The sequence below is a fragment of the Columba livia genome, chromosome 3 (assembly GCF_036013475.1).
Source record: "Columba livia isolate bColLiv1 breed racing homer chromosome 3, bColLiv1.pat.W.v2, whole genome shotgun sequence".
Classification (NCBI taxonomy): Eukaryota; Metazoa; Chordata; class Aves; order Columbiformes; family Columbidae; genus Columba; species Columba livia.
This window is the reverse complement of record NC_088604.1, coordinates 229,165-249,313: the sequence shown is the minus strand read 5'-3', so window position 1 is coordinate 249,313 and position 20,149 is coordinate 229,165. Positions and strand designations below refer to the sequence as shown.

The 20,149-nt window shown below is 60.3% G+C and overlaps 1 protein-coding gene across 2 annotated transcripts in view; it reads left to right on the top strand.

Annotated features, from left to right (window-relative positions):
• The window catches only part of NRBP1 (nuclear receptor binding protein 1), a 32,537-nt gene that overhangs the window by 5,795 nt on the left and 6,593 nt on the right, over positions 1-20,149 (top strand). For both annotated transcript variants that reach the window (XM_065055344.1, XM_065055343.1), the window contains exons 3-7: positions 5,884-6,006; positions 6,292-6,393; positions 6,485-6,574; positions 6,998-7,038; positions 8,292-8,386. In XM_065055344.1, coding sequence (XP_064911416.1) covers positions 5,884-6,006; positions 6,292-6,393; positions 6,485-6,574; positions 6,998-7,038; positions 8,292-8,386 — 451 coding nt within the window. The remainder of the gene's footprint in view (positions 1-5,883; positions 6,007-6,291; positions 6,394-6,484; positions 6,575-6,997; positions 7,039-8,291; positions 8,387-20,149) is intronic.

The window sequence follows — 20,149 nt, the reverse complement described above, 5'->3', positions numbered from 1 at the left end:
TCTCTGAGGAGCTGCCCGGGGGGGGTCGTTCCCCGGGGGGGGTCGTTCCCCGGTGGGGGGGTTGTTCCCCGGGGTGTTCCCGGGGGTGTTCCCCGCGCTCAGGGCGGGTCCTCGGCAGCCCGTGGGGGCGGCGCTCTCTGGGCTGTCCCGCAGGACGCTGCGCAGCGCTGTCTGGGAGGAGCGAACAGCTCTTGCGCTGCCGAAGGTGGAAGAAGACACCGCTGCAGCCACAGTTTTTAGAGGTAGCAGGAACAGAGAGAAAATGTGTCACAGAAGATGAATATCTCGTGAATCTGTGGAATTCTGCCGTTACTTTTTCATGTTCAGGCGGCACAGCTGCTGCTGTTAAGCAGCGAACAGGAGAGGTGGAACAGGCCGGGGTGTTTGCCTGTGACACGTTCTCACAACAGCCAGGGGCTGAGGAAATCCGAGCCAGGTGGTCTGTGGGGACTGTGTGTTTAGTTGTTACAAATGCACGTTTCGGTTTCATTTCAACTTGCAGCCATTTTTACTTCTGATATATAGCCCATGGTAGCCAGCTTTACATTTTATTTTAGATATATCTCTATATATAGAGAAGTATATATATATATATATGTATGTCAGGATCAAGTGCTTCCTTATAATTCTCTTTAAAATGTGATGTTTGATCACTTCATTGCCTGCTTTTTTGCTCTTGTATTGTTGGAAACATGCAATAATTCCTTTCTCTTTGTATTCTGTGTGTCACAAATGATTTTTACCAGCGTATTTGCAATTTGTCCTTAGAGCAGAGTGTCAGTTCTTGTGTCCCCTGGTGTCCCCGGCGCGGCGGGGCCGTCCCCGGGTGCCGCTGGGCCACCAGGACGCTGGCTGCGCGCGGCGCGGTTTGGCCCCAGCCGCCGTGTCCAGCACGCCCCAGGTGACGCGTCTGTCCCCTCGGGGTCCCCGCGGACGGGCTCGCTCCAGCCGGCGCGTGCCCGGAGGAGCAGCTGTTGCACTGCTGATGCCGCGTCTTCTTACGCTGTTGGCTGCTGTGTGAATTGCTTTGTGTGCCCGTGGTAGTCGTTGGTATTCTCTTTCCTCGGGGTGTTGTGTCACACTAGTTATTTCCACGTTCCTTTTGGATCGATGCCTTTCCAGCGTTTTGCCGCCACGAATACGGTTGCGAAGGCCAGCGCTGTTGGTTTCGTCAGAACGCGGAGCAGGCTTGCTGCTTCGGTTGTTGCCTTTCCTGGCCCTTTGCCCGCACTGATCTCAGTGTTCGCTCTCGATGAGGTTCCCGTCTCCCGCACCGCCGCCGTTGTTCCTCCGTGCCGGGAACAGGCGGCCCTGTGTCCGGCTGGCCCGTAGCTGCGTTGCCTCTGGTCTCGGGCTCTGCCAGGCCGGGCGGAGCTCTGGTCCTGTTCTCTGGCCTAAGCAAGCTCTAACAAAGCCAGGCTGCTCTCCACCAGACACGCCGCTTTCAGAAGCGTTTGGCCTGACGCGCTGCCATTCCCCATCTCTTCTCCAACGCACGTTTCATTCTGTGCCAGTATTCCAGTTGTTGTGGGTTTTTTCCAATGTTTATACATCTTTTCTTCATTGTAGATAGTTGCTGTCACTTGTGGCTTAGGCAGTATTTTGTTTTAACTGGCGGATCACGTCTCTGCAAAGGTCTCTGTCCTTTCAGTGATAGGCATCCAGATGTTTGACAGCTGTGGGAGAACTCTGCATTGGACAGTTGGAGTAACCTGCCTAAGGGGAACGTTCCTTCCAAACTCTTTCCCGAGAGCCAAGCTGTGCCTTGGAGTAACAGCTCTGAAGTCTCTTTCCCCCGCCCCTCTTTAATCACTTCACTTGAAGCGCTCTGGAATTCCTTGGGCTGTGTTGCTGCGCACAAAGAGCCACGGCGGTGTTTCTGCCGTGGGTTTCTGCGGCTGTGGAGCTGTTTCCTCCGCCTCACTTCAGACCCCCTGCAGAACCGAGCTCGGCGGGGCGTCTCGGTCGCGGCTGGAAGGGTGGCCGCTCGCGCTCCAGAGGGAGCAGGCGTCACCGGCGGGAGCACGGCGTCTTCAGCCAGCCGTGCAGTGTCACCGGTGTCACCAGCACGGCCCACGGGCAGCTGTTGGCCGGGGCACCACGGAGCACCGAGAGCCACTCGGGTTAACCCTGGCGGTCCAGGTGTCCTGGCAGAGGAGCGAGGAGAGCCCCCGCCCCACGTTCCCCATGGGGCAGAGCGAGGAGAGCCCCCGCCCCACGTTCCCCGTGCTATGGGGCAGAGCGAGGAGAGCCCCCGCCCCACGTTCCCCGTGCTATGGGGCAGAGCGAGGAGAGCCCCCGCCCCGCGTTCCCCATGGGGCAGAGCGAGGAGAGCCCCCGCCCCACGTTCCCCATGGGGCAGAGCGAGGAGAGCCCCCGCCCCACGTTCCCCATGGGGCAGAGCGAGGAGAGCCCCCGCCCCACGTTCCCCGTGCTATGGGGCAGAGCAAGGAGAGCCCCCGCCCCACATTCCCCATGGGGCAGAGCGAGGAGAGCCCCTGCCCCACGTTCCCCGTGCTATGGGGCAGAGCGAGGAGAGCCCCCGCCCCGCGTTCCCCATGGGGCAGAGCGAGGAGAGCCCCCGCCCCACGTTCCCCATGGGGCAGAGCGAGGAGAGCCCCCGCCCCACGTTCCCCGTGCTATGGGGCAGAGCGAGGAGAGCCCCCGCCCCACGTTCCCCGTGCTATGGGGCAGAGCAAGGAGAGCCCCCGCCCCACGTTCCCCGTGCTATGGGGCAGAGCAAGGAGAGCCCCCGCCCCACGTTCCCCGTGCTATGGGGCAGAGCAAGGAGAGCCCCCGCCCCACGTTCCCCGTGCTATGGGGCAGAGCGAGGAGAGCCCCTGCTTGGTGAAACCTTTCCTGGTGCCGTTTGCATTCGGTTTGTCCCTTGTGCTGGGTGTTCTTACGCTGCTGTTGTCCCGAGGTGTTTCTTGCACTAAAATTTGAAGGAATTAATGTCTTTCGGCTTTCTTTAATGATTAAATGTAACAAGCCTGGCCAAGTATTCAGATGCTAGTATCAGTGTGTGTATATATATATATATATATGTATGTATGGAGAGAGGGAAAATCGCATTATTATGATAAATATGGCGGTTATGTCCTTAAATCTCAGACCTTTCACCCCTCATTGTGCAGGGCCGAGGGGCGGGAAGGGAACAGCAGCTCGTGCTGAGCCTCTTGTCTCTGTGGTGGTTTTCAATAGTTGTTCTCTGCAGCTTGGGCTGTCTTTATGTAATTATGGCCTATATTCCGTATTCCTGCCTGCGTCACCCCACTGCGTCTGGTTTTCCACAATAACGCACTGCTCAGTTTACCGATCAACCTGTATCACTCTGGTTGTGCTGTTCTCATTTATCACTCCAGTGTCACCTGCAGTTTCGGAATATTGAATATCACGGGTCTGCTGGGATTCCCGTGGAAGATCACAGAAGGGCCGTCCCCTGTGCGGACGGGCTGCGGGGGGAGCGGCGCAGGGGAGTTCAGCGGGGCAGGAGCTGCCGGGACCATCTGTTGGTGCCCGGTGCCCGCAGCTGCAGCGGGTCATCGAGGGGCTGTTGGGATGCTGCTCGAACACCCGCAGGTCGGGGCACCGTCCGCCTCTCCGGGCAGCGGGTCCCGGGGCTCGTCACCCCCCGGTGGTGAAAACACCTCGTGACACAGCCTGGAGCTGGTGGCAGCGCTCACCGCTGTCCCCTCTCGCTGCAGAGCCAGGTGGTGGCCCCAGAGCCCTCGGCTGCTCCTCAGGGGACGCTCCCCCCAGCCCTCCCCCAGCTCTGTCCCCTCCTCGGGATGCGTCCCAGGACCTTCCTGTCCCTGTCCAGCCGTGGGGCCCCACGCTGGGCACGGGGGACAGCCCCCTTGGTGCTGGTTGGGCTGTTCGGTGTCCCCAGGACGCGGTTTGTCCTCGTGGTGCCCGGGCTCACTGCTGGCTCCTGCAGAGCTGCTGCCGACAGCTCCGGGTCCGCTCTGGAGGGCTGCCCGGCCACCGGTCCCGTTCGGACTGGCGCTGGCGTCACCCCGTCCCGGGCAGACCCCGCGCAGCTCTGTTTCCAGCTCCACCGCCGATCGCCCAGCGCTCCGGCCTGCCCATGTCCCCTGCAGGGCTCTGGTCCCTCAGGAGAGCCAGGCGCTCTGACCTGCCCATGTCCCCTGCAGGGCTCTGGTCCCTCAGGAGAGCCAGGCGCTCTGACCTGCCCATGTCCCCTGCAGGGCTCTGGTCCCTCACGGGAGCCAGGCGCTCTGACCTGCCCATGTCCCCTGCAGGGCTCTGGACCCTCAGGAGAGCCAGGCGCTCTGACCTGCCCATGTCCCCTGCAGGGCTCTGGTCCCTCAGGGGAGCCAGGCGCTCTGACCTGCCCATGTCCCCTGCAGGGCTCTGGTCCCTCAGGGGAGCCAGGCGCTCTGACCTGCCCATGTCCCCTGCAGGGCTCTGGTCCCTCAGGAGAGCCAGGCGCTCTGACCTGCCCATGTCCCCTGCAGGGCTCTGGTCCCTCACGGGAGCCAGCGGCGCCTCCCGGGCCGGGTGCAGGTGACACCTGTTACAGTGCAAGCTTTCAGACTGATTCTGTACGGCAGTGAATGTATTGCCGCAGTGGACTTGTTTCTCTGCTCACAATTCTTAGGTGTGTGCCCCTTCGCCGTGTTAGTCCTTCTTTACAAATGCAGCCTTGAGTTTTCATTGCAGTCTGATCAGCTGGATGACGGCAGTCTGTGCCGGCCCTCCAGAGTTAAAAGCACTGTCCATTGGAAACTGATTTCTTAGTTTTATTGGTTAGTATTGTGTTCTCGGTAGTTATTTCCTATCTATGGCGCTTAAATAAGTTTGTGGGTGGCGGAACACTCCGGTCAGCTCTCGTTGCCGTACCGCGGTACCGGAAGGGGCGAGGTGGGCCTGTCACGGGCGGCTGCCGGGGAAGGAGCTCCCGCAGCTCGGCTCGCCGAGCGCCCGAATTGGCTTTTACCTCGGGGAGGAGCGGTGCAGCGACTCTGGGCACGTGCGCCGGAGCTGGGGACTGGCAGCGCCCGGCGAGCAGCCGTGGAAAGGTACGTTCTGCCCTCTCTGCCCCAAGCACGCCGGGCCCGGCCGGGGCCCGTGTGCCGGTCCAAGCCTTCACCAGCAGCGAGGTGCGCGGTGTGGGGGGAGGGAACCCGTGTGTCTGCGCGTGCTGATACCTGTCTGAGGAGACACGATATTCTGGTGAACTGTGCTGGGAGCAGGCTTGTTCTCATACCGGTGGAGGTCTCCTGGCACTGGTGCTGTCCCAGCCATCCTTGTGCTCAGCTTTAAACCCCGGCTTTGCCAGGTCCCTTCTTACTTTGTTGCTTTCTTAGGGCCCATCTGCGTCTTTAATATCAGGTGTGGATGTCCTTGTGCTGGGTTAACCTTTGCATCTATGAACTGCAGCAGTTTCAATGGGCTGATCCCAGCCTGCAGCTTTCCTGGGTTTCTCTAGTGCTCGGATCAGCTTCCTCTCCAGTTCTATCCCGTCGCCTTTCAGAAAATTTCGGCAGAAAGTTTTTTCTGAGTTCTTGAGATTTTTTTTTACATCCCTTTTGTATGGCTGGAGGCTTTTTGGTGGTTAAATGAACTGTGGGTATCATAAACTGTAAGAATCTAAGGGGTTGTAGCCCAAAGGCAGCGTTTACTACAGAGCAGCCTTCCTGCAAAGGAAGCTCCCTCGGGTGTGCCCCGGCCTTGCTGCTCGTGTGGGCTGCAACGCGCTCAGATTCGGGTGCGCTCCGTTCCTGACGTGTGGGTGCGCGGTCCCGGAATGCTCGTTTAGGAGAAGTTAACGAGCAGAGCTGTTACCACCCAGATGAAGGGCGTGGTACCGGTGCGGCCCCGCTGGCTCGGGCTGACTGTGTCCGTCCCGCCGGGCAGGTGAACCAGCGCAACGTCCCCGGCATCGACAGCGCCTACCTGGCCATGGACACCGAGGAGGGCGTGGAGGTCGTGTGGAACGAGGTTCAGTTCTCCGAGCGGAAGAACTTCAAGCTCCAGGAGGTGAGCCGGCGCGTCTCCGCGGAAGCTGGGGGCGGGTGAGGCGTGCGGGGCGCCGGCGGCGCGGGGCTGCAGCCCGGCCTGCGCGGACGCGGCATGAACCGCGGTGCTGCGCCCGTGCGCTCGCGCTCAGCCGAGCTGCCGTGTGGGACGAATCGGGCGCTGTTTGTTCGTAGCGTAGGAGCTCGACACGTACAGTGTTGTTGAAGGGACCGAGACCTAAGAGGAAGGTAAGATCTGGGCGATGTGGTCTCTGATGTAACATGTCTTCGTCTTTTTGCTGTTAAGGAAAAAGTTAAAGCGGTATTTGACAACTTAATTCAGCTGGAACATCTGAACATAGTGAAGTTTCACAAATACTGGGCTGATGTGAAGGAGAATAAGGCCAGGGTAAGTACAGGGAGCAGTCCGTTGGGTCTTCTCGCTGTGTCCTACAGGTAATTAGTGACACAGAGGGTAACGTCTTGTACTGCTCCCGCAGGTGATCTTCATCACTGAATATATGTCTTCGGGGAGCCTGAAACAGTTCCTGAAGAAGACAAAGAAAAACCACAAAACTATGAATGAGAAGGTAACTGTTTTTCCATGTACGCCCATTTTCCCTTAGCGCCATCAGCCTCTGAAGCTGTTTCAGCAGAGGGCCCTGATGGGAGGGCAGCCGGCGATGACCCGTGGCTGCAGGTCCGCTTTGTGCTGCCGCCGAGTCCGGCGCAGGTTCTCCGGGCCGGCTGCTCTGCGCTGCTGTTCCCAGCAGTTCCGCAGCCGCCTGCATGCGGCGTGACCGGCGGGTCCCTTCGCGCTGTGCGGTCCTCGAGAGGCGCTGGGGGAGGCGCGTCTCCTGGTACTAACTAAACTGAGCAGGAGGCAGCTTTGTGCCTCCTGTGCTGGGTGAAGCCACAGAGCAGAGCCCGCGCTCCCGCGTGCGGATGGGCTGCGAGTCGTGCCGCTGCGGGTCGTGCCTTGAGTGACTCGTGTCCTTCTCGTGTGTCTGCAGGCCTGGAAGCGGTGGTGCACCCAGATCCTCTCTGCTCTCAGGTACGGCAGCTGCTCTGGCGCTCCAGCCACCTGTGCAAGGGCGGCCCCCCGTGCTGGAGTACCGAAAGCTGTAAACAGACGTGCTGCCAACGTTCGCAAGCTCTGCGGAGTGGAGCCTGCAGGGCGCTTTGTCACCCAGTCACGGTCTGCAGTGTCACCTGCGCTCTCTGTAACGTCCACAGGCTTCAGTTAGACCGTGATGAAGCTCCTAAAATAGAGAGACAGGTGCACCGTAGGGTTTCCATCGCAGCAGTTGTGCCGGGTGCTGCAGGGCGTGCAGGAGCTGAGCTCAGGGAGCTGCCCAGAGCTTTACAACCTGGGTCTGACCGTGGCCGAGGGGATGTGCCAAGGAAGCCTCAGATAAATCAAACTACGTGTGAGAAGAGCGAGGAAAACTTACCGTTTTCTTCGTCGTGGCAGGTGCAGCTCTGTAGCATGCAGTGGGCTCAGAATTATCGTGGTGTGCTATTGTTAGGAGCGTGTGTGGATCTATACATCTCTCAATGATCCAGATCTTCTGCAGCCACCTTAGTGCAACCCAGTTGAATAGAATGTAGGGGTTTCCAGGTTTGGTTTTAAAGACTCTTCTGTGCCGGAGCCAGAGCTGGTGTGTGGCTAATAACAGCCTGGGGAAGACAACCCAGATGTCAGAACAGCGCTCCCCCTCCACAGAGCGAGTTCGGTTGCCGCTTGGCGGAGGGTAGCTGTTGATGGGTGCCGGGGGCTCTGATGAGCCCTTGGGAGCTGGCTGTCTGTGCTGGCTGCTGTCGCAACCCAGCAGAGCGAGCTGCGGGAACCCTCAGGGGTACCTGGGACCCCAGCACCAAAAGCTTTCCCTGTGCCTGCTGGGAAGCTGCCCCGTCGTGGTTGTACAGCACCAGGTGCCTTTTTGGTGCTCCCTGAGCAGGGCCAGTGAGGCTCTGGCACTTTTGCTGTACAAGTGGAACCCTTTTAGCACCCCCTGGCAGTATCGGGATGGATGAAGTGGTCTCTACCCCTCGTGCCCTTCAGACCCATCAGGGAAAGCTTTCCCTTTTCCCCTCGTGTTCTGGAGGTTGTTATTTAGTTAGAGACAATTGCTTAATTTTCCTGGTTCTCTCCTAGCCCAGAGGCTGCTGTGCAGTCGTTTAACTGTCACTTCTGCTATTGTAAACCCCTGGTGTGTGCCCTGCTGTTCTCTGCCGATGTTTCACGGAGGGGAAGGGATGAAGGCGTTCCTGGTCTCCTGACCCGTCTCTGTTCTCAATCTCCAGCTACCTCCACTCCTGTGACCCCCCAATCATCCACGGGAACCTGACCTGTGACACCATCTTCATCCAGCACAACGGACTCATCAAAATTGGGTCAGGTAAGCCTTGTTGGAGGAGTCCCTCGCCTGGGAGTCAAGGTGCTGGTCAGCAGGCGGCAGCTGATCCCTCGGGGGTGGTCTGGTGTACCTGTGTACCTTGTTCCTCCAGCTCCGCGTCAGTCGGGCCGGAGGCTGGTGGTGAATTCGCTCTTGGCTGCACCACGTTCAGGAGCAGGACCGACACTGGGTGCTGCTTCCTTGTGAGCCCCTTCTCTGGTTGTGAGCTCAAGGGACTGACCAGAGAAATGGTGTCAAAACTTGCAAGTTGTGTCTGCGCGTTATCCCAGGACTGCTCTGCAGTCTTTCTCATGTTAATACGCAGAGTTCTCTTCCCAGCGTTGTGGAGCTTTGGGAGCAGTGTCCACTGAGCCCCACGAGTGCTTCTTGGAGCAGCCAGCATTTGTAGCCCAGGTTACAGACTGGCTGCAGCAAGCTGCTCGCTCTGGCGTCCTCGTGCTGCTCCTCAGGACGCCAGCCTGCTCGGGGCTGCCTGGCAAAGCCGCCCTGGGCAGGCAGCCGCCCTGCCGAATGTTCGTTTCCTAGGTCAGCAGCGGCGGTTCTGGCAGCGCAGTGCAGCGCCGCGTGCTCCGCTTTGTGCACCTTTGCTGTTCGCGTCCCTGCAGACCCGGGCAGTCAGGATGCCTTACGTTGTACCTTGGCGTACCCTTGCACTGGCAGGTTTGCTCTCCGTCCCACTTCTGCAGGTATCTCAAGCCGGAGTGTGCACGTGCCGTCCGGTAGACTTGTGTGAATTCTTGGTTTGGTGTCGATAGTGTATAGGAACGAATATTCTGCTTTGCCTGTCATCTAAAAATAGCCTCTTCTCATAAACCACAGGCCTCTGTGGCTCTTCTTTCCATCAGAGAACTCTTCTGTTGTCTCTGTTCTCGATAACAAACCTGACACGCGCTTGTCCGCAGGGAGATGGGGTCACTGTGTCCATCCGCCTGTGAACGTGGTGACACCTTGTTCTCCGTGCAGCCCGATGACATCGCGGGGTTCGCCTTATTATCTTTACCTGGCTTTGCCCAGGTGGGAGGGATTTCCAAGCGCTGTGCACATCAGGTGCCTGGATGCTGCAAACACACCTGGCTCCCGTGCTCCATCCAGGCCGCTTACAGGACGTCTGTTGTACGCTCGAGTACCTAAGAGATCCTTCTCTTTCTGGTTCAGTTTACAAGTACTATACAACTGCCATCTTTCTGATGGGTAGCCAGCATTTTGTTTGTAAAAACGAGCCCTTTGCGTTTGCTGTCTGGAGCTGCGGCTTCTTCCCAGCGGGCGGTTCTGCAGACCAGCAGACGTGACGCGCTCCAGAGCGTCCGGCTCCTGCGCTGTGGCCAGAGGCGGCTCTGCGCCCGGGGCACGAGCAGCTGCCTCACAGCTGCGCGCTGCTTCCACAGAGTTTGCTTCTGTTGGGTGCGGTGGGAGGGACAGCAGCAATTAGACAATTTGACGACTCTTTCAAAGCGCAGCGCTGTCCTCGGCAGGGACACGTGCCGGGAGCGCGGCTGCAGGAGCAGCGCTGCACTGCTGTTGCTCCTGAGCAGACCTGCTCCTCTGCCCAAGGCTGCCGTGCTCACTCGTGTTCAGAAGGCTCCATTGCCCAAGGCTGCCGTGCTCACTCGTGTTCAGAAGGCTCCTCTGCCCAAGGCTGCCGTGCTCACTCGTGTTCAGAAGGCTCCATTGCCCAAGGCTGCCGTGCTCACTCGTGTTCAGAAGGCTCCATTGCCCAAGGCTGCCGTGCTCACTCGTGTTCGGAAGGCTCCATTGCCCAAGGCTGCCGTGCTCACTCGTGTTCAGAAGGCTCCATTGCCCAAGGCTGCCGTGCTCACTCGTGTTCAGGAGGCTCCTCTGCCCAAGGCTGCCGTGCTCACTCGTGTTCAGAAGGCTCCATTGCCCAAGGCTGCCGTGCTCACTCGTGTTCAGAAGGCTCCATTGCCCAAAGCTGCCGTGCTCACTCGTGTTCGGAAGGCTCCATTGCCCAAGGCTGCCGTGCTCACTCGTGTTCGGAAGGCTCCTCTGCCCAAGGCTGCCGTGCTCACTCGTGTTCGGAAGGCTCCATTGCCCAAAGCTGCCGTGCTCACTCGTGTTCGGAAGGCTCCATTGCCCAAGGCTGCCGTGCTCACTCGTGTTCAGGAGGCTCCTCTGCCCAAGGCTGCCGTGCTCACTCGTGTTCAGAAGGCTCCATTGCCCAAGGCTGCCGTGCTCACTCGTGTTCAGAAGGCTCCATTGCCCAAGGCTGCCGTGCTCACTCGTGTTCAGAAGGCTCCATTGCCCAAGGCTGCCGTGCTCACTCGTGTTCAGAAGGCTCCATTGCCCAAAGCTGCCGTGCTCACTCGTGTTCAGAAGGCTCCATTGCCCAAGGCTGCCGTGCTCACTCGTGTTCGGAAGGCTCCATTGCCCAAGGCTGCCGTGCTCACTCGTGTTCGGAAGGCTCCATTGCCCACGGCTGCCGTGCTCACTCGTGTTCGGAAGGCTCCATTGCCCAAGGCTGCCGTGCTCACTCGTGTTCAGAAGGCTCCATTGCCCAAAGCTGCCGTGCTCACTCGTGTTCAGGAGGCTCCTCTGCCCAAGGCTGCCGTGCTCACTCGTGTTCAGAAGGCTCCATTGCCCAAAGCTGCCGTGCTCACTCGTGTTCGGAAGGCTCCATTGCCCAAGGCTGCCGTGCTCACTCGTGTTCAGAAGGCTCCATTGCCCAAGGCTGCCGTGCTCACTCGTGTTCGGAAGGCTCCTCCATTGCCCAAGGCTGCCGTGCTCACTCGTGTTCAGAAGGCTCCATTGCCCAAGGCTGCCGTGCTCACTCGTGTTCGGAAGGCTCCATTGCCCAAGGCTGCCGTGCTCACTCGTGTTCAGAAGGCTCCATTGCCCAAAGCTGCCGTGCTCACTCGTGTTCGGAAGGCTCCTCCATTGCCCAAGGCTGCCGTGCTCACTCGTGTTCAGAAGGCTCCATTGCCCAAGGCTGCCGTGCTCACTCGTGTTCAGAAGGCTCCATTGCCCAAAGCTGCCGTGCTCACTCGTGTTCAGAAGGCTCCATTGCCCAAGGCTGCCGTGCTCACTCGTGTTCGGAAGGCTCCATTGCCCAAGGCTGCCGTGCTCACTCGTGTTCAGAAGGCTCCATTGCCCAAGGCTGCCGTGCTCACTCGTGTTCAGAAGGCTCCATTGCCCAAGGCTGCCGTGCTCACTCGTGTTCAGAAGGCTCCATTGCCCAAGGCTGCCGTGCTCACTCGTGTTCAGAAGGCTCCATTGCCCAAAGCTGCCGTGCTCACTCGTGTTCAGAAGGCTCCATTGCCCAAGGCTGCCGTGCTCACTCGTGTTCAGAAGGGAAGCGGGAGATCCTTGTCCTTTCTTAGAAAAGGAAGCGAGAGTGAGTGGGCTCGTGGTCAGAAGAGGATCCCTCCAGATGTGGAAGCCGTGGTTGTGGTGCAGGCTGGGGTTAAAGTTGCCCACGTTGCAGAATGTGCTCTTATGCTGTAGTGCCCGCCCAGCTGGGACAGCCAGAACCGTGTCCCAGGACCGCTGGAGGGTGTCTGGTGCTGCTGGCTGCGGCCACACCACCTGCTCCATGTCAGGGAGCGATGGTGGCCCTGGGGTCACTGATGGCGTCAGGCCTGTGTTCATCACCTCATGTCGTTATTTCTTACAGCTGGCTCGTGTCTGGAAACTGCCCTGTGTGTACTTAAAAGAAGCAGGGCAGCAGTTCTCAGAGGTGAGGGGACAAGGGTTCACTGCGCTGTGCTCTGCTCTGTGATCCCATCGCTGTCCCCTGCCCTTCGGGCTGTGCTCCGGAAAGCTCCTCTGCCCTTGGAGCAGAAGAGAATGTTGCTGAAGGAGCGGCAGAATCTGGGGCGAGCGGCTGCGGGTGCGTTCTGCAGGACTCGCTCTGCTGGGCGGGGAGCTGCCGGCGGCACGGTGCTGCGACACCTGCGGTTCGTGATCCACTGGTGATCCCAGGGACTGGAATGTTCCCGCTGCTTTCTGAGCTGTGGTCAGACAAAAACCTTCCTTGGTCGAGTGCACCCTCAGCAAGGCTGGAGTGACACCGAGCTGAGTGGTGCAGGGGACACTCTGAGGGACGGATCCATCCAGAGGGACCTGGGCAAGCTGGAGCAGTGGGGCCATGAGAACATCATGAGGTTCAACACGGCCAAGCCAAGGTCCTGCCCCTGGGTCGGGGCAACCCCGGTGTCGGTCCAGGCTGGATGGAGGATGGGGAGCAGCCCCAGGAGAAGGACTTGGGGTGCTGAGTGACCGATCGGCCATGGCCTGGCCATGTGTGCTGGCAGCCCAGAACCCACCCGTGTCCTGGGCTGCGTCCCCAGCCCCGGGAGCAGCAGGTTTGGGGGATCCTGCCCCTCTGCCCCACTCTGGTGAGACCCCCCTGCAGTGCTGGTCCAGCTCTGGGTCCTCAGCACAGACACACACGGAGCTGCTGGAGAGGGGCCAGAGCAGCCCCAGGAATGACCCGAGGCTGGAACAGCTCTGCTGGGGACAGGGGAGAGAGCTGGGGGGTTCACTGGAGAAGAGAAGATCCAGGGACACCTTAGTGCAGCCTTTCTGGACTGAAAAGGGGCCCATGAGAAAGATGGGACAGACTTTTGAGCAGGGCCTGTTGTGACAGGACGAGGGGTGATGGTTTAAACTAAAGGAGGGAGATTCAGGCCAGACATGATGCAGAAATTGTTTGTGCTGGGGGTGGTGAGAGCCTGGCCCAGGTTCCCAGAGAGGTGGTGGATGAACCATCCCTGAGACATCCCAGGCCAGGCTGGACGGGGCTCTGAGCACCCTGAGCTGGTGCAGATGTCCCTGTCATGGCAGGGGACTGGGGGCTGGGAAGGTCCTTCAACACAAACCATCCCGTGGTTCCCTGCGTTTCTGTGTTGCGTAACAAGCGACAGGGCACAGGTTGAGGTGTTTTACTGCGCAGGTTGCGGGCGCTCTGGTGCGAGGGGGCGCTGTGTTCAGACAGGCTGTTCGGTGCTTGCGCTAAGCAGTGATGAGAGATGTTTCCTGTAATTCTCATTGGGAGTGTAAGAACCAGTCACAGGTGGAAAGAGGTGATGGGTTTGAACTAAAATCCTTTTGGGCAGCTCTTGGAGCACCCGGCAGAACTGAGGCCTCAGACTGGGGTGTTCTGTAACGCCTCCGGTGTCCCGGTACAGGCCCGCGTGCCGGGCGGGGTCCAGCAGAGCAGGGAAGCTCTGTATGGTGTGTTATGGTGTCTCCGGTGTCCCGGGACAGGCCCGCGTGCCAGGCGGGGTCCAGCAGAGCAGGGAAGCTCTGTATGGTGTGTTATGGTGTCTCCGGTGTCCCGGGACAGGCCCGCGTGCCGGGCGGGGTCCAGCAGAGCAGGGAAGCTCTGTATGGTGTGTTATGGTGTCTCCGGTGTCCCGGGACAGGCCCGCGTGCCGGGCGGGGTCCAGCAGAGCAGGGAAGCTCTGTATGGTGTGTTATGGTGTCTCCGGTGTCCCGGTACAGGCCCGCGTGCCGGGCGGGGTCCAGCAGAGCAGGGAAGCTCTGTATGGTGTGACGGGTTTCCCAGTCGTGTCTCCGGGTGCTCGGCTGGCGCAGCCGCTTTCCTGTCTCCATCAGGCCGGCTCCAGGATTCGTTGTGTTTAACTGCGGCCTGTCCAGACTCTTCTCAGCTCCAGGCCAAGGTGCCAGGAGACCGGGTCTTACTCGGTGTTAACTCTGCTGTTGGGTGCTGTGTCCAGGGGTGTCGGTGGGTTCTGCTGCTGGGGTCCGTGCCCAGGGGCCGCTGCTGGACACAGGGAAGCGCAGTTGCGTGGTGCTGAGGGCTGCAGAGCACCGCACGGAGCAGCACTGGGCTGTGAGCTCGCGCTTGGTCCGCGCTGTCTCGTGTCCCTTGCCCGCCCTGGTTCTCGGTCAGGAGCGCTGGTGCTCCCCGTGTAAACGTGTTTTCTCGAGGTGGCCGGCGCAGGCCCGCGTTTCGCTGCGGGTCTCACACGCCGCCTGTCGCTGCGCAGCGCTCGCTGCATCACCCGCTCGTCGCCTTCTGTCTTGCGTTGCTTCCCACTCACGGGCCGCTCTGTTACCAGCGGTCCTTCACAGGATATTTGCTAATGGTGAGCAAACTTCTCGGCTCCTGTGATGTGACTACCACTGTATACGTAATGTACCTTATTTTGTGTGTGTATACATATGTGTGTGTGTATCTGTGTCTGTAACACACACAGACACGCTGTCTCTGACTCATTTACAGTGTTCCCTTGCCATAAGGCTGGTATGTTTTGGTGCTGGTGGTGCTCTGTGCTGGGATAAGCTGCTCGTGTGCTCCCAGCCGCAGCCTTACGGAGAGGGATGCTGCCCCCGTCCCCATGCCCGTCCCCGTCCCCACCTGTCCCCGTGCCCGTCCCCGTCCCCGCCCGTCCCCGTGCCCGTCCCCGTCCCTGTCCCCGCCTGTCCCCGTGCCCGCTGCCGCCCGCCCGCCCGGCCCGGCAGGCGCGTCGCTCCGAGCTCTTCCCGGCAGAGCTCACGGGCTCGTCCCGGCCGCTCTGCTGGGCTGGCGCAGACCGGGACCAGGCTCCAGACTCTGCTTTGTGCTTGGCTGTCCCACCGCTTGCTCGTAGTGTTGACTCCTTACATGTTCCGTCTGTGAGACGGATGCTCTGGTGGATGTGTCTGGCTCCTGATGGCCAGAGACACGTCCTTCCCAAATGAGCGCGTTCCCCAGACCACGCTCTGCTTTTGGGGAACTTGTGGACATGAGGAGGGAGTTGGGCCGGCAGGGGCTGGAGAAGGGTTTGAGTGCTGCGGTTTGTAATGCGGTGAAATAGAACACTGCATTTACATTTGAATGATGACTTATTTTATTCTTTGCTGTCAGGGCTAGAGTTCGTTTTTGCCGAGTTGAGAGTGGTGGGCAGGGGACGGCTCTGTGCCCTGGGCTTTGCACCAGGAGGCCGAAGCTGCAGTTGGGGCTTGTGGCACGGGGAGGGCAGAGTTCCCTGGGGACAGCCTGGTCCCCGGCGGTGGCGGCGGCGGTGGCGGTGGTGGTGGCAGGTGGAGCTGAGGTGATGCCCCAGCAGCCAGAGCCTGGTCCAGGGCCGAGCCCCGGCAGCGCCAGCAGCCCCTGTGCCCGCGCGGGCCGGTCGCCGGCGCGCTCAGCAGTCGCGTTGGCGCGGGGGCCGGCGGCGCAGGACGGGCCCGCGGGCCGCGCTGCTCTGCGGGATGAGGAAGATGCTGACGCAGCGCCGGGCGGCCCCGAAACACCAAGCTTTTGTGGCTGGTGTCTTGAGAACTTGTTTTAGTTTGTGCTGTTCATGTGAAACCTGGAAATGGTTTAATCCATGGATCTGGAGCAGTGATTGGGATTTGCGAACGCTGACTGTGGGGTATAGGGCTCCCGCCTCACGCGAGTGCTGAGCGGACAAGGCTGCGAGTGACGCGCTGTGGCTGGTTCTGCCGTAGCCGTTACTTCGCTCTCGCGGACTGTGTTACCTGGTGCGTCCTGCTGGTTTTCACATCCTTGACAGGCGCCTGAGACATGTCGTGGGAGATGCAGAAGTGAAACAGGGGTTGTTAGGGTGTCGTGGATCTGGCTTTGGTTTTTTTTTGAACTAAGGCAAGTGTGGTTTAGATAAAAATACTGGAGAGCTGAAATCGGGGCACAGGAAAACCCGTCAGAAGAACGGAGAACTTTTCCACCGCGTTGGCATTCATTTGGGAAGGTGGAGTGTGAATGGATGCAGTTTAGCGTCTAGCCGCACAGCCCTGTGTGTAGAGCCAGGCGCGTTCTCTGCCAAACCCAGCGGTTTCGGCTGCGTGGACCCGCGGCCGAGCTCGGGCCGCTGTCCGGCGGGAGGGGTCGCGTGCCCGGGGCTGCGGGGCCGCGTCCGGCACGCCGGGACTGCTGAGGAGCTCGTGTGCGCGGTGCCGCGCAGCGCCCAGCCGCCGTGCGGGGTACTTCTCTTTGGTTTTAGGCTCTGTCTCACCTCGGTCTGTGTTGTTTTTGAGACTCCCGGGTGTCATCAAGTGAGGACTCTTCACATTCGGATTGTTCTTGAGAAACCGTTGAACAAACTGGATGGAACAGCACGAGGTTAATTTCTAATTGTAGTGAATTGACAGGCATCTCGTGACGCAGCCGCTGTTCCTCGGAGCCCTGCCCTGGGTTTGGTGATGGGGCAGGCGGCCGAGCGGCAGTCGGGGGCTGCTGGTTGCTGTGGTTGGCTTCCGAAACCGCAGCCGGCGCCGCACGGGTTGCGATCTGGTGGGCGCTTCTGGGGAGGGTGTTGTTTGTTTGCTTGTTTCTTTGATTTGAAGTCGGATTTAGTGGTAGGAATTGGTGGGTTTGGCCTTGTGGAACGCACACGTAGCAGATTCGGCTCCTGCTGTGCCGTGATGGTGACAAACTGGTGGTTATTTTGCAGGTCTGAGCTGGCTCTCGCCTCTTGCTCGGTGTCCCTCCTTTGTGCTGCGGCAGGTCGGGTCACTCGTGGAAACACCAGGAAATCCCTATCTTGTAGACCTCCATTGAACAGGACTGTCCAGAAGGGGTTCGGTTTCCCAGTCTGGTGCTCCGGGTTGAGAACTTGCCCCTCCTGCGCTCAGATCTGTTCTTCGTGTGTCGCGCTGGAGGCGCCGGCTGCGTCAGCTTGTCTGGGTTGTGTGTTCCTCTGCCGTTCTGTGGGTTCCAGACGTGTCGGACGCGTCGTTACCCACTGAGGCGCCAGCCCAGCGGTTGTGCGCGGCGGCTCCTTTGGCCGCGGACACGCAGAGCACCAGCGTGTTCAGGGCTCCTCCTGCCCGTTCTGGGAGGACCCCCTGAGCGCAGACTCGAGTGTGTCGCGTTACGGGAGGCGACGCTTGGCAGCCTCCCTAACGGCTGAAGAGTTAATGGGATTTCACGTGGACAGCCTCTCTGTTCCTCCTGTGCCAACCGGCCCTGCCATCAGGGCACGACTGTTCTGTTCGTTAAGTCTTCCGAGGTCGTTTGTGCAGCTTCACTTGGGGCGTGTGAGACAGTGGTCATTGGAGAGGCCTGAAACCGAGGGAGCTGAGCTTGCACTGCTAAAATTTGTGGACCCTAATTGAATTTATACTGGTTCAGTCCAAATTTCTGTTAGGCAGTGCTGCTTGAAGCGTAATTTCCACAGTCGCGTTTGGAGGACTTTGTTTCCCAGCACGCGCCGTTCCCCTGGGGGCGGCGGTTCCCGGAGCAGCCTGGCCCGCGGCGCTTCAGCCCGCGTCCCGTGTCGTGGCTGCAGGCGCCTCCTGCGCGCGGTGCGAGGCTGTCGCCGGCAACCAGGGCCCTGCCGCTGCGGCTGTGCCAGCCCCGCCGGAGCACCAGTCCTGCTGGCCCCGGCACAGCCCAGGACCGGCCCAAGCGGGGTTTGCCTGGTCACCACCTTCATTCCTCTGGCCTAGAACTTGGACCTTGGTTTTGTGTGCAGGGTTCAAATCTATTTACACGTTTGTTCGCAAGGGAGTTGTTTTTATCATGAGTTATTCCAGATAGAGTGCTGATGAGCTCCTAAGTCCCAGCCAGGATGGGCAGGCGCTGATCTGGCGGGTCCTCTGCGGCTGCTCCGTCTGGTGCCGCGTGTCCCGCTGCTCCTGCGCACGCTTCCCGCGGCCCTGGGGTGGATGCGGTCAGACGTGTCGGTTCGGTTGCTGGGTGTGCTGGATGCAAGCAAAGGTCAAGAACAAATCGCCTTCTGCGGTGCGCAGTGTTTGAAAGAGCCGTGTCTGCGGGGCCAGGCTCTGTGAGACCTGCCACTGGTGACAGCGGGGCAGCGACCCCCGCGTGCCCTGGGCTGGCACTCCCGGCGACGGGCATGCGCCGATGAGCTGCGTCCACCCTGCGGAGCTCTTTGCTCCAGCACGCCCTCGTGGCTTTGAGGAGCCCGGCCAGCTCTGCATGTTCCTCCAGCAACGCTGGCTATTCCTCTTTATGCCCTTATTGTCAGACTGAGCTCAGCTTGCCAAAGCCACGTTGCTTGTCCTACCTTCTACTGTGCTTCACATCCCTTCGTGTCATCTGCCACGCACAGACACCGGATTTGGCTGAATCCTGTTGTAAAATCCATCTTTCCTCATTCCCTACCAGACTGGTCGGTCCCGTGGCGCTGTGTCTGTCTGCCCCTGCTGTGTTCTTCTCTGTGGCTGAGGAAGGCGTTCGTAGTTGATGTTGGTGACCTGACTTTCCTTTTTGACCTTCGCTGTTCATTGTTTAACAGACCGTCCTTCACCTTCGTGCATCTGAGCGTTCAGAGTGAACAGTCGTCACTGCGGGTGGCGGCTGTGAATCGGTTAGAGGAGCTCGTGTCAGATACCGTGAAGTGTGTGTTCTTAGCTGTACACTTCAGAGTTCGCTTTAAAATCTGCGCTCAGGCAAAGCTCCTGTCAAACGTCCGTCTGTCCTAAGTGACTCGCACACCAGGGTGATGGACCTAGAATAGTGACCACACCAGGCCAAACCCAAGGCTTCTTATCCCAGCTTCTGAGCTGCCGTCCCGAGGGGTAATGGCCCGTCTGTCTGCCCTGGCGGTGAGTCCTTCGGAGCTGTGTCGGAGCGCCCGGCCGCGCAGGGGGCGCCCGGTACCGTGCGCCACCGCCCTGCTGCGTTGCCTCACCAGCGAGGTCACGCGCGTGGCTTCCAGCGCCGCTGACGTGAGCTGGGGCACGAGCTGACAGAGCAGGAACGGGCCCGCGTGCGGCTCATGTAGCCCAGCGGCAGAGCCGGGCTCTGCAACAGCCACAGGAATGCACGTTGAGGATTCCTGGACTCTGGAACCTGGGGGCACCAGGACCGGAGTGTCGGAGGGGACGGGTCCCCGGGTGGCCCACGGCAGCAGACCCAAAGCCGCCTTTGCGTGAGCTGCGGTTCCACGGCAGGGCAGGCCCGGCTCTGGCTGGAAATGCCGCGGGGCTGGGGCAGAGCCGCTCGATGCCACGTCCGTAGTGAGACGCAGACGTGTGGGCCGATAGAGACAGCCACGAGACAGCGTGCGCAGTTTGGGCCAGGGCCCGCTGTCCTTGCCTTTCTGGCGTGGCCGTGGCCATGTTATCGGCTGAGGTTTCTGTCCATAGTCCGTTAGGGGACCGGTCGCTGCCTCTGTTGTTAACCAGGGCCCAGCAGCAGAGCACGGGGCGGCTGGGTATCGAACTGGGCCTGCCGTCCAACGCACGGTACTAACAGTATTTAGAGATGTGTTGGAAAACGCAGCTAAACAAACGTGGTTCGAAAGATGTCTGTGTGCGGGTCTGGCTCTGCTCCGCTCCTGCAGGACGGTGTTGCCGGGCAGCTCCGTGCTGGGGTTCCTGCCCGGGACGTCGGTGCAGCTCTGGTGGGGTGTGCGGGATCCCTGCAGTGCTGTGGACATGGTGTCTGTCCCCGGGACCCCGGGACCCTCTGCCCTTCCCCAGGGCCCCGGCCCCACCGGGCACTGCTGCTGCGCCCGTGTCCGGGGGTGCTGGGCCTCGGCTGCGCACACTGTGCAGCTTCAGATGGGCCTTGGGTTCCTGCTCACTCTGCCAATCCGCGTACTGAGCTCGGCGGGATCCTGTGCTGTTACAGCCCAGGCCCCGGGGGTGCCCGGATCTTCGTGGCATTGGTCGCGGGGGTTTGTGGGGTCGCTGTGGCCGCTCTGCTCCCAGGCTGCTCGTCGCTCCTCGGTAAGCAGCTTGGCTTGGCGTTTGGAGGCCTTTGGCACCCGTGCCCTGCTGGCGTGTGCAAGAGCTGCCCCGTGGGTCTGTCCCTCTCCCAGAGCCCCGTGGGGGTGACTGATTGCCGTGATC